Source organism: Ranitomeya imitator, chromosome 8, assembly GCF_032444005.1.
Source record: "Ranitomeya imitator isolate aRanImi1 chromosome 8, aRanImi1.pri, whole genome shotgun sequence".
Classification (NCBI taxonomy): domain Eukaryota; kingdom Metazoa; phylum Chordata; class Amphibia; order Anura; family Dendrobatidae; genus Ranitomeya; species Ranitomeya imitator.
This window is the reverse complement of record NC_091289.1, coordinates 92,004,873-92,019,308: the sequence shown is the minus strand read 5'-3', so window position 1 is coordinate 92,019,308 and position 14,436 is coordinate 92,004,873. Positions and strand designations below refer to the sequence as shown.

Sequence of the window (14,436 nt, the reverse complement as noted above, 5' to 3'; positions counted from 1 at the left end):
CGCTGAGCCTCCTCCTGAGACAACACCAAATTGTCCACCACATGAGCCCAAATCTGCTGCAACCTGTCAACCACAAAATCCACACCAGCACAGTCAGAAGGCTCAACCTGCCCAGAAGAAAAACGAGGATGAAAACCAAAATTACAAAAGAAAGGCGAAACCAAAGTAGCCGAACTAGCCCGATTATTAACCCCTTAATCCCATATGACGTACTATCCCGTCGAGGTGCCCTGGGACTTAATTCCCAGTGACGGGATAGTACGTCATATGCGATCGGCCGCGCTCTCGGGGGAGCGCGGCCGATCGCGGCCGGGTGTCAGCTGACTATCGCAGCTGACATCCGGCACTATGTGCCACGAGCGGTCACGGATCGCTCCCGGCACATTAACCCCCGGCACACCGCGATCAAACATGATCGCGATGTGCCGGCGGTACAGGGAAGCATCGCGCAGGGAGGGGGCTCCCTGCGTGCTTCCCTGAGACGATCGGTACACGGTGATGTACTCACCGTGTACCGAGCGTCTTCTCCCTGCAGTCCCAGGATCCAAAATGGCCGCGGGGCTGCATCCGGGTCCTGCAGGGAGCACTTCCGGGTCGCCTGCAGGCACTTGGTAACGCTGCAGCGATGAATGAGATCGCCGATCTTACAGAGTGCTGTGCAAACTGTAAGATCGCCGATCTGTGATGTCCCCCCCTGGGACAAACTAAAAAAGTTTTAAAAAAAATTTCCACATGTGTAAAAAAAAATAAAAAAATTACTAAATAAATAAAAAATATACATATATTATTCCCATAAATACATTTCTTTATCTAAAAAAAAAAACAATAAATGTACACCTATTTAGTATCGCCGCGTCCGTAACGACCCGACCTATAAAAGTGTCCCACTAGTTAACCCCTTCAGTGAACACCGTAAGAAAAAAAAAACAAAAACGAGCCAAAAAACAACGCTTTATCATCATACCGCCGAACAAAAAGTGGAATAACACGCGATCAAAAAGACGGATATAAATAACCATGATACCGCTGAAAACTTCATCTTGTCCCGCAAAAAACGAGCCGCCACAAAGCATAATAAGCAAAAAATAAAAAAGTTATAGTCCTGAGAATAAAGCGATGCCAAAATAATTATTTTTTCTATAAAATAGCTTTTATCGTATAAAAGCGCCAAAACATAAAAAAATTATATAAATGAGGTATCGCTGTAATCGTACTGACCCGACGAATAAAACTGCTTCATCCACTTTACCAAACACGGAACGGTATAAACGCCTCCCTCAAAAGAAATTCATGAATAGCTGGTTTTTGGTCATTCTGCCTCACAAAAATCGGAATAAAAAGTGATCAAAAACTGTCACGTGTCCAAAAATGTTACCAATAAAAACGTCAACTCGTCCCGCAAAAAACAAGACCTCACATGACTCTGTGGACCAAAATATGGAAAAATTATAGGTCTCAAAATGTAGAGATGCAAAAACTTTTTTGCTATAAAAAAAGCGTATTTTAGTGTGTGACGGCTGCCAATCATAAAAATCCGATATAAAAAACACTATAAAAGTAAATCAAACCCCCTTCATCACCCCCTTAGTTAGGGAAAAATAATAAAATTAAAAAAATGTATTTATTTCCATTTTCCCATCAGGGCTAGGGTTAGGGTTAGGGCTAGGGTTAGGGCTAGGGTTAGGGTTGGGGCTAGGGTTAGGGTTAGGGCTGCTAGGGTTAGGGCTAGGGTTAAGGCTAAGGTTGGGGTTAGGGTTGGGGCTAGGGTTAAGGCTAGGGCTAGGGTTAGGGCTGGGGTTAGGGTTGGGGCTAGGGTTAGGGTTGGGGTTAGGGTTGGGGTTAGGGTTGGAACTAAAGTTAGGGTTAGGGTTGGGGCTAAAGTTAGGGTTAGGGTTGGGGCTAAAGTTAGGGTTAGGGTTGGGGCTAAAGTTAGGGTTAGTGTTTGGATTATATTTACGGTTGGGATTAGGGTTGGGATTAGAATTAGGGGTGTGTCAGGGTTAGGGGTGTGATTAGGGTTACCGTTGGGATTAGGGTTAGGGGTGTGTTAGGGTTAGGGTTTCAGGTAGAATTGGGGAGTTTCCACTGTTCAGGCATATCAGGGGCTCTCCAAACGCGACATGGCGTCCGATCTCAATTCCAGCCAATTCTGCGTTGAAAAAGTAAAACAGTGCTCCTTCCCTTCCGAGCTCTCCGGTGGGCCCAAACAGGGGTTTACCCCAACATATGGGGTATCAGCGTACTCAGGACAAATTGGAAAACAACTTTTGGGGTCCAAGTTCTCTTGTTATCCTTGGGAAAATAAAAATGTGGGGGGCTAAAAATCATTTTTGTGGGAAAAATAAGATTTTTTTTATTTTTGCGGCTCTGCGTTGTAAACTGCAGTGAAACACTTGGGGGTTCAAAGTTCTCACAACACATCTAGATAGGTTCCTTGGGAGGTCTAGTTTCCAATATGGGGTCACTTGTGGGGGGTTTGTACTGTTTGGGTACATCAGGGGCTCTGCAAATGCAACGTGACGCCTGCAGACCAATCCATCTAAGTCTGTATTCCAAATGGCGCTCCTTCCCTTCCGAGCTCTGCCATGCGCCCAAACAGTGCTTCCCCCCCACATATGGTGTATCAGCGTACTCAGGACAAATTGGACAACAACTTTTGGGGTCCAATTTATCCTGTTACCCTTGTGAAAATACAAAACTGGGGACTAAAAAATCATTTTTGTGAAAAAAAAAAAATTTTTATTTTCACGGCTCTGCGTTATAAACTGTAGTGAAAAACTTGGGGGTTCAAAGTTCTCACAACACATCTAGATAAGTTCCTTGGGGGGTCTAGTTTCCAATATGGGGTTACTTGTGGGGGGTTTCTACTGTTTGGGTACATCAGGGGCTCTGCAAATGCAACGTGACGCCTGCAGACCAATCCATCTAAGTCTGTATTCCAAATGGCGCTCCTTCCCTTCCGAGCTCTGCCATGCGCCCAAACAGTGCTTCCCCCCCACATATGGGGTATCAGCGTACTCAGGACAAATTGGACAACAACTTTTGGGGTCCAATTTATCCTGTTACCCTTGTGAAAATACAAAACTGGGGACTAAAAAATCATTTTTGTGAAAAAAAAAAAGAATTTTTATTTTCACGGCTCTGCGTTATAAACTGTAGTGAAACACTTGGGGGCTCAAAGGTCTCAAAACACATCTAGATAAGTTCCTTAGGGGGTCTACTTTCCAAAATGGTGTAACTTTTGGGTGGTTTCAATGTTTAGGCACATCAGGGGCTCTCCAAACGCAACATGGCGTCCCATCTCAATTCCAGTCAATTTTGCATTGAAAAGTCAAATGGCACTCCTTCCCTTCCGAGCTCTGCCATGCGCCCAAACAATGGTTTACACCCACATATGGGGTATCAGCGTACTCAGGACAAATTGCACAACAACTTTTGTGGTCTAATTTCTTCTCTTACCCTTGGGAAAATAAAAAATTGGGGGCAAATAATCATTTTTGTGAAAAAATATGATTTTTTATTTTTACGGCTCTGCATTATAAACTTCTATGAAGCACTTGGTGGGTCAAAGTGCTCACCACACATCTAGATAAGTTCCTTAAGGGGTCTACTTTCCAAAATGGTGTCACTTGTGGGGGGTGTCAATGTTGAGGCACATCAGGGGCTCTCCAAACGCAACATGGCGTCCCATCTCAATTCCAGTCAATTTTGCATTGAAAAGTCAAATGGCGCTCCTTTCCTTCCGAGCTCTGCCATGCGCCCAAACAGTGGTTTATCCCCACATATGGGGTATCAACGTACTCAGGACAAATTGTACAACAACATTTGGGGTCCATTTTCTCCTGTTACCCTTGGTAAAATAAAACACATTGGAGCTGAAATAAATTTTGTGTGAAAAAAAGTTAAATGTTTATTTTTATTTAAACATTCCAAAAATTTATGTAAAACACCTGAAGGGTTAATAAACTTCTTGAATGTGGTTTTGAGCACCTTGAGGGGTGCAGTTTTTAGAATGGTGTCACACTTGGGTATTTTCTATCATATAGACCACTCAAAATGACTTCAAATGAGATGTGGTCCCTAAAAAAAATGGTGTTGCAAAAATGAGAAATTGCTGGTCAACTTTTAACCCTTATAACTCCCTAATAAAAAAAAATTTTGGTTCCAAAATTGTGCTGAAGTAAAGTAGACATGTGGGAAATGTTACTTATTAAGTATTTTGCATGACATATCTCTGTGATTTAAAAATTCAAAGTTGGAAAATTGCAAAATTTTCAAAATTTTCGCCAAATTTCTGTTTTTTTCACAAATAAACGCAAGTTATATCGAATAAATTTTACCACTAACATGAAGTACAATACGTCACGAGAAAACAGTGTCAGAATCGCCAAGATCAGTTGAAGCGTTCCAGAGTTATAACCTCATAAAATACAGTGGTCAGAATTGTAAAAATTGGCCCGGTCATTAACGTGCAAACCACCCTCGGGGCTTAAGGGGTTAAGGGCAAACTCGGCCAATGGCAAAAAATCCACCCAATCATCCTGATCAGCAGACACAAAGCATCTCAAATAAGTCTCCAAAGTCTGATTAGTACGCTCGGTCTGGCCGTTTGTCTGAGGATGAAATGCAGAGGAAAAAGACAAATCAATGCCCAGCTTGGCCCAAAAGGCCTGCCAAAACCTAGAAACAAACTGGGAACCTCTGTCGGACACAATATTCTCCGGAATACCATGCAAACGGACCACATGCTGAAAGAACAACGGAACCAAATCAGAAGAAGAAGGCAATTTAGGCAAAGGCACCAAATGAACCATCTTAGAGAATCGGTCACAAACAACCCAGATAACCGACATCCTCTGGGAAACAGGAAGATCGGAAATAAAATCCATAGAAATATGCGTCCAGGGCCTCTCAGGGACCGGCAATGGCAAAAGCAACCCACTAGCACGGGAGCAACAAGGCTTGGCCCTCGCACAAGTCCCACAGGACTGCACAAAAGAACGCACATCACGCGACAATGAAGGCCACCAAAAGGACCTACCAACCAAATCTCTGGTACCAAAAATGCCAGGATGACCAGCCAACACGGAACAGTGAACCTCAGAAATCACTCTACTAGTCCATCTGTCAGGAACAAACAGTTTCCCCACAGGACAGCGGTCAGGTTTGTCAGCCTGAAATTCCTGAAGAACCCGTCGTAAATCAGGGGAAATGGCAGAAAGGACCACCCCCTCTTTCAGAATACCGACCGGCTCTAAGACCTCAGGAGAATCAGGCAAAAAACTCTTAGAGAGGGCATCAGCCTTAATATTCTTAGAACCCGGAAGGTACGAGACCATGAAATCAAAATGAGAAAAAATACAAGGACCATCGAGCCTGTTTAGGATTCAACCGTTTGGCAGACTCGAGGTAAATCAGATTCTTATGATCAGTCAAGACCACAATACGGTGCTTAGCTCCCTCAAGCCAATGTCGCCACTCCTCAAACGCCCACTTCATAGCCAACAAATCCCGATTGCCGACATCATAATTGCGTTCAGCAGGCGAAAACTTACGGGAAAAGAAGGCACACGGTTTCATTAAGGAACCAACAGGATCCCTCTGAGACAAAACAGCCCCTGCCCCAATCTCAGAAGCGTCGACCTCAACCTGAAACGGAAGAGAAACATCCGGTTGACGCAACACTGGAGCAGAAGTAAAACGACGTTTAAGTTCCTGAAAGGCAGAGACAGGCGCCGGGGACCAATTCGCCACATCAGCGCCCTTCTTCGTCAAATCAGTCAAGGGTTTAACCACGCTGAAACGGCGATAAAAATTAGCAAAACCCAAAAATTTCTGAAGGCTCTTCACGGATGTGGGCTGAATCCAATCATGAATGGCCTGAACCTTAACCGGATCCATCTCTATAGACCAGGGAGAAAAAATAAAGCCCAAAAAGGAAACCTTCTGCACCCCAAAAAGACACTTAGACCCTTTCACAAACAAGGCATTGTCACGAAGGATCTGAAATACCATCCTGACCTGCTGCACATGAGACTCCCAATCATCGGAAAAAATCAAAATATCGTCCAAATATACAATCAAGAATTTATCAAGATAATCCCGGAAGATATCATGCATGAAGAACTGAAAAACAGATGGAGCATTAGAGAGTCCGAATGGCATCACAAGGTATTCAAAATGGCCTTCGGGCGTGTTAAACGCAGTTTTCCATTCATCACCCTGTCTAATACGAACAAGATTATAAGCCCCCCGAAGGTCAATCTTAGTAAACCAACTAGCTCCCTAGCAACCTAGCAAACAAATCGGAAAGCAAAGGTAAAGGATATTGAAACTTGACCGTGATCTTATTCAAGAGGCGATAATCAATACAGGGTCTTAAGGAACCATCTTTTTTAGCAACAAAAAAGAACCCCGCTCCCATCGGTGAAGAAGATGGCCTAATATGCCCTTTCTCCAAAGACTCCTTAATATAGCTCCGCATGGTGGCATGTTCAGGTACAGACAGGTTGAAAAGTCAGCACTTAGGAAACCTACAGCCTGGAATCAATTCAATAGCACAATTGCAGTCCCTGTGCGGTGGAAGGAAACTGGACTTGGGCTCATCGAATACATCCTGAAAATCAGACAAAAACTCCGGAATTTCAGAAGAGGAAGAAGGGGCGATAGACATCAGAGGAACATCATTATGAACCCCCAGACAACCCCAACTAGTCACAGACATGGACTTCCAATCCAAAACAGGATTATGTACCTGTAGCCAGGGAAAACCCAGCACGATAGCATCATGCAAATTATGCAACACTAGATATCAACAATCTTCCTGATGGGCTGGCGCCATGCGCATGGTCACCTGTGTCCAAAACTGGGGCTTATTTTTAGCCAAGGGTGTGGCATCAATGCCCCTTAAAGGAATAGGGTTCTGCAAAGGCTGCAAGGGAAAACCACAACGCCTAGCAAAGTCAAAGTCCATTAAGTTCAAGGCAGCGCCTGAATCCACAAACGCCATGACAGAAAATGATGACAATGAACAGATCAAGGACACAGATAACAGAAATTTAGGTTGTACAGTACTGATGGTAAATGAACTGGCGATCCTCTTTGTCCGCTTAGGACAGAATGAAATGACATGGGAAGCGTCGCCACAATAATAACACAACCTATTGAGACCTCTGAAACCTTGTCGTTCTGTTTTAGACAGAATCCTATCACACTGCATAGGCTCAGGAATTTGCTCTGAGGATAACGCCATAGCGCGCACAGTTCTGCGCTCCCGCAAGCGTCGGTCAATCTGAATGGCCAGAGACATAGAATCACTCAGATTGGAGGGTGTGGGAAACCCCACCATAACATCTTTAACGGATTCAGAAAGACCCTGTTAGGGCTAGCGGAACGCACCAAATAGTGTACGGTGCGTTCGTAGCCCGGGGTCCACCGTGCAGAGATGGAACCTGCTGCTGAGTAATGACGGACTATATGGCGGTACTCATAAGTATACTCGCGTGGGTTAAACTTCACCCAACGTGAAGGAAGCGATCCTGTTGCGTCACAGGATCGCGGTACCGCACATAGAAGGCGAGCAAGCAGTCAGCGAACTTAACCCCAACTAGGATTGAAGTCCGATTAGACCACTTGCTGACACAACACCGCAACAGGGTGTGTAAGGCAACTCTTAAAATTAGAGCACCGAAGTGCGAACTGTGCCGTGCTGACAGGCACCACTAACCACCCAGACGTGGGTCAGGAAGCGCACTACTGGCGCGTGGCGCCGCACTGGCAGTCACAGCAATAGACGCTGATACGTGTGTGACACGTTGAGTGATTTGTCGGGCGCTAGATAGCAGCCATACTCCATACGCGAACAGTCATACAATAGGGTAGGGGTATTTAATGAACGACTTGCACTCACAACAAACACACGTATTCAATTGTACACTAGCGCATGGCCGTGCGGTCATGCACAGTTTATATAATTGCAGGACAGGAAGTGGCCACAGAAACTTTGCCCTTCCAAGACCTGCCAAGAGGACCAATGGAATGCGCTGCAGAGCCAGAGCACATGACCCTCGATCTCCAACGGGAGATCTTGCTCTGGGCATGCTCAGTGTGCGCAAACAAGGACTTAGTCCCAGGGAAGTCCGCTCGCCGCTGACCAGCGCTGACTTTAATGGCAGGAGCTGAAGAAGCAGCAGTAACTCTCTGTACAGAGTGAGAGCGAGCAAGACACTGGGAGCGATGTCCCTGCTGAGCAGACTCCACTGCGGCTGGAGGAGAATGGGAGACCGCAGCGGAGACGGATCGAGATTCCCCCTGTGCAGCAGAGGAAACTCGACTCCTAACATTACCCCCCCTCCTAGGGCCCCCCCCCCTCCTTGGGCCTTGCTACGCTCGAAGGCATCAATGAGCTGTGGGGCCCGAATGTTTTCAGCAGGCTCCCAAGACCTGTCCTCTGGACCATAACCCTTCCAATCCACCAAATAAAACTTTTTGCCGCGTACCACCTTGCACCCCAAAATAGCGTTCACCTCGTAATCGTCCGTAGACTAACCCGATGTCCCGGCAGATGACTCGGAGCGCTAGCGAAGTGTGACTTTATAGAGATAAAGGCCTTGGAGACCTCCTCAGACCACAATTTGGGATTCGCCCCCTTCTTGGTGAGGGCAACCAAGGGAGCTACCAAAGTTGAGAAATGCGGGATGAACTGGCGATAATAATTGATGAACCCCATAAAGCGCTGCACCGCTTTAAGAGAATGGGGTTCCTGCCAGTCCATCACAGCCTGTAGTTTGGCAGGATCCATAGCCAATCCCTGGGCTGAGATGATGTAGCCTAGGAAAGGTAAGGACTCCTGCTCAAACATACACTTCTCCAACTTGGCATAGAGGGAGTTTGCCTGTAGGAGGTCGAAGACTTTGCAAACATCTCTCCGGTGGGAGTCAATATCTGGAGAGTAGATGAGAATATCATCCAGATAGACTACGACCGAGGTGGAAAGCATATCCCAGGAGATATCGTTCACAAAGTCTTGGAAAATGGCTGGGGCATTACAGAGCCCGAAGGGCATCACCAGATATTCATAGTGCCCATCCCTGGTGTTAAAAGCCGTCTTCCATTCGTCCCCCTCACGGATGCGAATCAGGTTGTAAGCACCCCGCAGATCTAATTTAGTAAATACCCTTGCTCCCCGAAGCCTATCGAACAGTTCAGATATCAAAGGCAAAGGGTATTTATTCTTAACGGTGATGGCGTTAAGACCCCTGTAGTCTATGCATGGACGCAATTCCCCACTCTTCTTCTGCACGAAGAAGAACCCTGCCCCAGCAGGTGACACTGACTTCCTGATGAACCCTCTTGCCAGATTTTCCTGGATGTACTGTGACATTGCCTCCGTCTCCGGGAGAGATAGCGGATAGACTCGACCCCGGGGAGGCTCAGCACCAGGCAAAAGGTCAATAGGACAGTCATAGGGGCGATGGGGCGGAAGGGTCTCCGCCGCCTTTTTGGAGAATACGTCTGCATACGACCAATACTGCTTGGGGAGAGAGGAAAGATCTGCGGGTACCTCAGTTGTAGCTACCTGAACGCACTCCCTCTGACACCTACCCCCACAAGATTCACCCCATCCCAGAATTCTGCCTGAGGACCACTCGATATGAGGAGAGTGGTACCGTAGCCAAGGTATTCCCAACAGGACCTCATCAATTCCCTCTGGAATGACGAGCAGAGAAATAATCTCCTGATGAGATGGTGACATGGACAGAGTAAAAGGGATGGTCTGGTGAGTTATCTGTGAGGGCAGAGTCGACCCATTCACCACTCGTACCGTTACAGGTTGAGCTAGCATAACCAGAGGTATTGCGTGGCGTTGGGCGAAGGCAGAAGACATAAAATTGCCCTCCGCTCCAGAATCCACGCAGAGCTCTACCGAGTGGGAGAATGAGCCTATAGTAATTGTCCCCTTAAAGGACAATTTAGAGGCAAACGTCGCCGTGTCTAGTGTACCTCCACCTACGACAACTAGACGCTGACGTTTCCTCGACCGCTGAGGACATCTGGTGGCTAAATGTCCAGACTGCTGGCAAACATGACAGACCCTGAGTGCACAAGCGGTCCGGGACTTAGGTCCCGCTTGTGACACTTCCCTGGCCTCATGTGACTCAGGAACCAGGACCGGAGATTCCAGAGGTTTGGCGAAAGTAGGAGCCAGCCGAAACCTCTGCCTACACTGGGCTCGCTCTAACCTCCGCTCGTTAAAACGGAGGTCAATTCGAGTGGAGACTGTTATTAACTCCTCCAGTGTGGCAGGAATCTCCCTAGTGGCCAGAGCGTCCTTTACATGGTCAGCCAAGCCCCTCCAAAATATGGGGATAAGAGCTTTATCCGACCATTCCAGCTCAGATGCTAAAGTGCGGAATTGGACGGCAAAATGACTGACCAAGGACTCACCCTGAGTTAATGCCAGCAGTTGGAGCGCAGTGTCATGGGTGACTTGAGGTCCTAAAAAGACCTGTTTTAAAGTGCTCAAAAACAGAGGAGCACTCTGCACCACATGATCGCCACGCTCCCACAGCGGCGTAGCCCATTCCAACGCCCTGTCCGACAACAGAGACACAATAAATCCCACCTTAGCCCGCTCTGTGGGGAAACGTGCAGCCAGAAGCTCGAGATGAATAGAGCACTGACTCACGAATCCCCTACAAAATTTGCTATTACCAGAAAATTTTTCTGGCAGCGGGAGGCGAGAAAATGTCGGAACAGGGGTGGCAATGGACAAAGTTGCTGCAGCCACGCTGGCAGCCTGTACAGCAACTGCGGTAACATCCACAGCTGAGGTTGCGCTCTCGAGAGCCGCCAACCTACCCTCCAGCTGCTGTATATACCGCAGGGATTGCTGTGTGTCCGTCATCACTAGCCAGACCCTGGCGCTAGTGTAATGTTAGGGCTAGCGGAACGCACCAAATAATAAGACTGATAGTGTACGGTGCGTTCGTAGCCCGGGGTCCACCGTGCAGAGATGGAACCTGCTGCTGAGTAATGACGGACTATATGGCGGTACTCATAAGTATACTCGCGTGGGTTAAACTTCACCCAACGTGAAGGAAGCGATCCTGTTGCGTCACAGGATCGCGGTACCGCACATAGAAGGCGAGCAAGCAGTCAGCGAACTTAACCCCAACTAGGATTGAAGCCCGATTAGACCACTTGCTGACACAACACCGCAACAGGGTGTGTAAGGCAACTCTTAAAATTAGAGCACCGAAGTGCGAACTGTGCCGTGCTGACAGGCACCACTAAGCACCCAGACGTGGGTCAGGAAGCGCACTACTGGCGCGTGGCGCCGCACTGGCGGTCACAGCAATAGACGCTGATACGTGTGTGACACGTTGAGTGATTTGTCGGGCGCTAGATAGCAGCCATACTCCATACGCGAACAGTCATACAATAGGGTAGGGGTATTTAATGAACGACTTGCACTCACAACAAACACACGTATTCAATTGTACACTAGCGCATGGCCGTGCGGTCATGCGCAGTTTATATAATTGCAGGACAGGAAGTGGCCACAGAAACTTTGCCCTTCCAAGACCTGCCAAGAGGACCAATGGAATGCGCTGCAGAGCCAGAGCACATGACCCTTGATCTCCAACGGGAGATCTTGCTCTGGGCATGCTCAGTGTGCGCAAACAAGGACTTAGTCCCAGGGAAGTCCGCTCGCCGCTGACCAGCACTGACTTTAATGGCAGGAGCTGAAGAAGCAGCAGTAACTCTCTGTACAGAGTGAGAGCGAGCAAGACACTGGGAGCGACGTCCCTGCTGAGCAGACTCCACTGCGGCTGGAGGAGAATGGGAGACCGCAGCGGAGACTGATCGAGATTCCCCCTGTGCAGCAGAGGAAACTCGACTCCTAACAGACCCTTTCTGAAAATTGCCGCCAAAGCATCATTATTCCATGTAGTCAACACAGACCATTTTCTGAATTTCTGACAATACAATTCAGCCGCCTCTTGCCCCTGAGACAGGGCCAACAAGGTCTTCTCAGCTTGATCCACCGAATTAGGTTCATCATACAGTAATCCTAATGCCTTAAAGAAGGAGTCTACATTAAGCAAAGCAGGATCCCCAGATTCCAGGGAAAATTCCCAATCCTGTGGATCACCACGCAGCAGGGAGATGATGATTTTAACTTGTTGAATGGAATCACCAGAGGATCGAGGTTTCAATGCAAAAAACAGTTTACAGTTGTTTTTAAAACTCAAAAATTTGGACCTGTCACCAAAAAACAAATCAGGAGTAGGAATCTTCGGTTCTAAAGCAGGAGTTTGAACAATATAATCAGAAATACCATGTATCCTAGCAGCAAGCCGGTCTACACGAGAAGCTAATTCCTGAACATTCATGCTAGCACAAGGCTCTTCAGCCACCCAGAGATAAAAATGGAGGAGAAGACAAAACAGACTGAAGAAAAAAAAATGGCTCAAGACCTTTCCTCCCTTCTTCTGAGATGCATTTAACTCATTGTGGGCCAGTTGTACTGTTATGATCAGGTGGCCTTGGAGCAGCATGAAAACATTCTCTGGAGTAGGTGGTAACTTATACTGACCGCAAACCCTGATCCTATCACCGCAACTAGAAGTAGCCGTGGGGTGTACCTAACAAAACCTAGACACCTCGACACAGCCGGAGGACTAAATACCCCTAAAGATGGAAATAGGAAAACTATCTTGCCTCAGAGTAGACCCCCAAAGGATAGGCAGCCCCCCACAAATATTGACTGTGAGTTGGAGAGGAAAAGACACACACAGGCAGAAAACAGGCTTAGCAAAGGAGGCCACTTCTAGCTAAATAGAAAAGGACAGGACAGAGTTCTGTGCGGTCAGTAATAAAACCCTTCCAAAATATCCACAGCAGAAAATACAAAAACTCCACCATCTAACTAAAGACGTGGAGAGTATAACTGCAACTCCAGAGAATCCAACCAGACTGAGAAAAACAGCTGACACAGTCTAAGCTGGACAAATAGAAACAAAAGATCAGCACTGAAAATAAGCACACAGCAAAGTGTGCTTCAGAAAAAGAAACAGACTTATCTTTGCTGAACTGGCAGCTAAGCAGGTGAGGCCAGGCAGAGATCCAATACTTCCAAAGAAACATTGACAACTGGCAAGGGCTAAAGAATCCAGCACACTTAAATATCCCAGTCAGAACAGCAATTAGCTGATACACCTGACCAGTGCTGTGACTCAGACAGAGACGACTGCATTCCCACCTACAACCACTGGAGGGAACCCAAGAGCAGAATTCACAACAGGTGGGGCTGCAAGCGAGTAAGTCTACACATAGCCCCATGTGTAGCCATGCAATACGATACCATAAACGTGTATGACCAGTCAAAAGCACAGGTGAAGCGGAGACCCGACGCGTGTCGCCCCACAAAGGAGGCTTCATTACAATACATGACACACATTAATGAACATTAGGGAACCGCACATTATATTAGCATTAATAAAATATCAGGGTGCCGCATTTGACACAAGTGAACAGCATTAAGGGGAGAGAGAGACATGAGGGTCCCTGCCATATCCTTACAAATCTATAGAACAGTGTTTAGAAAATGGAACTATAATAAACTATAGACAAACCCAGACAAGGAAATATTCCTTTGTTCACACCATGGTATGATGGTGTACAATTACCAATAACATTTGGATTTAAAAAGTTAATCATTATCATATTTCTTACCTTTATTGGCCAAAAGTTTTTCCATGGAGTCATAGCATTCCATTCTATCACAAAAAATAATAAGTACCTATCCCTTCTGTCTGTTTTTCTGTAAATTGAAAAACATTAATTAGGAAATGGTATTGTGATACATCATAGCATTATTAAACCTAAAATATTTTTAAAATAACTATATTTCCTTTTTTTTAACAAATGAAAACATAGAGACTGAACCATGCTCTTCCATTAAATCTTATTTGCTAAACACACAAAATCTTATTTTCTATACATATATGTATTTTTTATTTTACAAAATGATGGGTCAGCTATCTATCTTTCAGTGATGAACCACTTTACTTTGTTTTACAGCAATCATATTGCTTTTGATGACAATGTGATGCTGTGATATTCTTAAAAGATGTGATTTATTTGCATCATCTTAAAATATCATATTTTTTAGGATATTTGAAAGCTTTACACAATTTGTAAAAATCTTTAAAAAGTTTTAAATAGATTTCTTTTAGGTACTTTATAAGAAAAACATCCCACAAACTACCCATTTTGAAAACTTCACTCCTTGAAGTATTCAAATGATCATTTAGGAAACATGTTATCTCTTCAGGAAATAAAGCAAAACAAAGATAGAAATTAAAAAAAAATTTTTTTTTGCAAATACACAATTCTAATTTATGTTTTTCTGTAACACAGCAGTTAATA

The 14,436-nt window shown here is 45.8% G+C and overlaps 1 protein-coding gene across 1 annotated transcript in view; it reads right to left on the bottom strand.

Moving 5' to 3' along the window:
* The window catches only part of RGS21 (regulator of G protein signaling 21), a 149,787-nt gene extending 135,957 nt beyond the window's left edge, over nucleotides 1–13,830 (bottom strand). Inside the window, exon 1 of the mRNA XM_069737166.1 lies at nucleotides 13,741–13,830. Coding sequence (XP_069593267.1) covers nucleotides 13,741–13,783 — 43 coding nt within the window. The 5' untranslated portion in view covers nucleotides 13,784–13,830. The remainder of the gene's footprint in view (nucleotides 1–13,740) is intronic.
* Nucleotides 13,831–14,436: the final 606 nt, after the last annotated feature.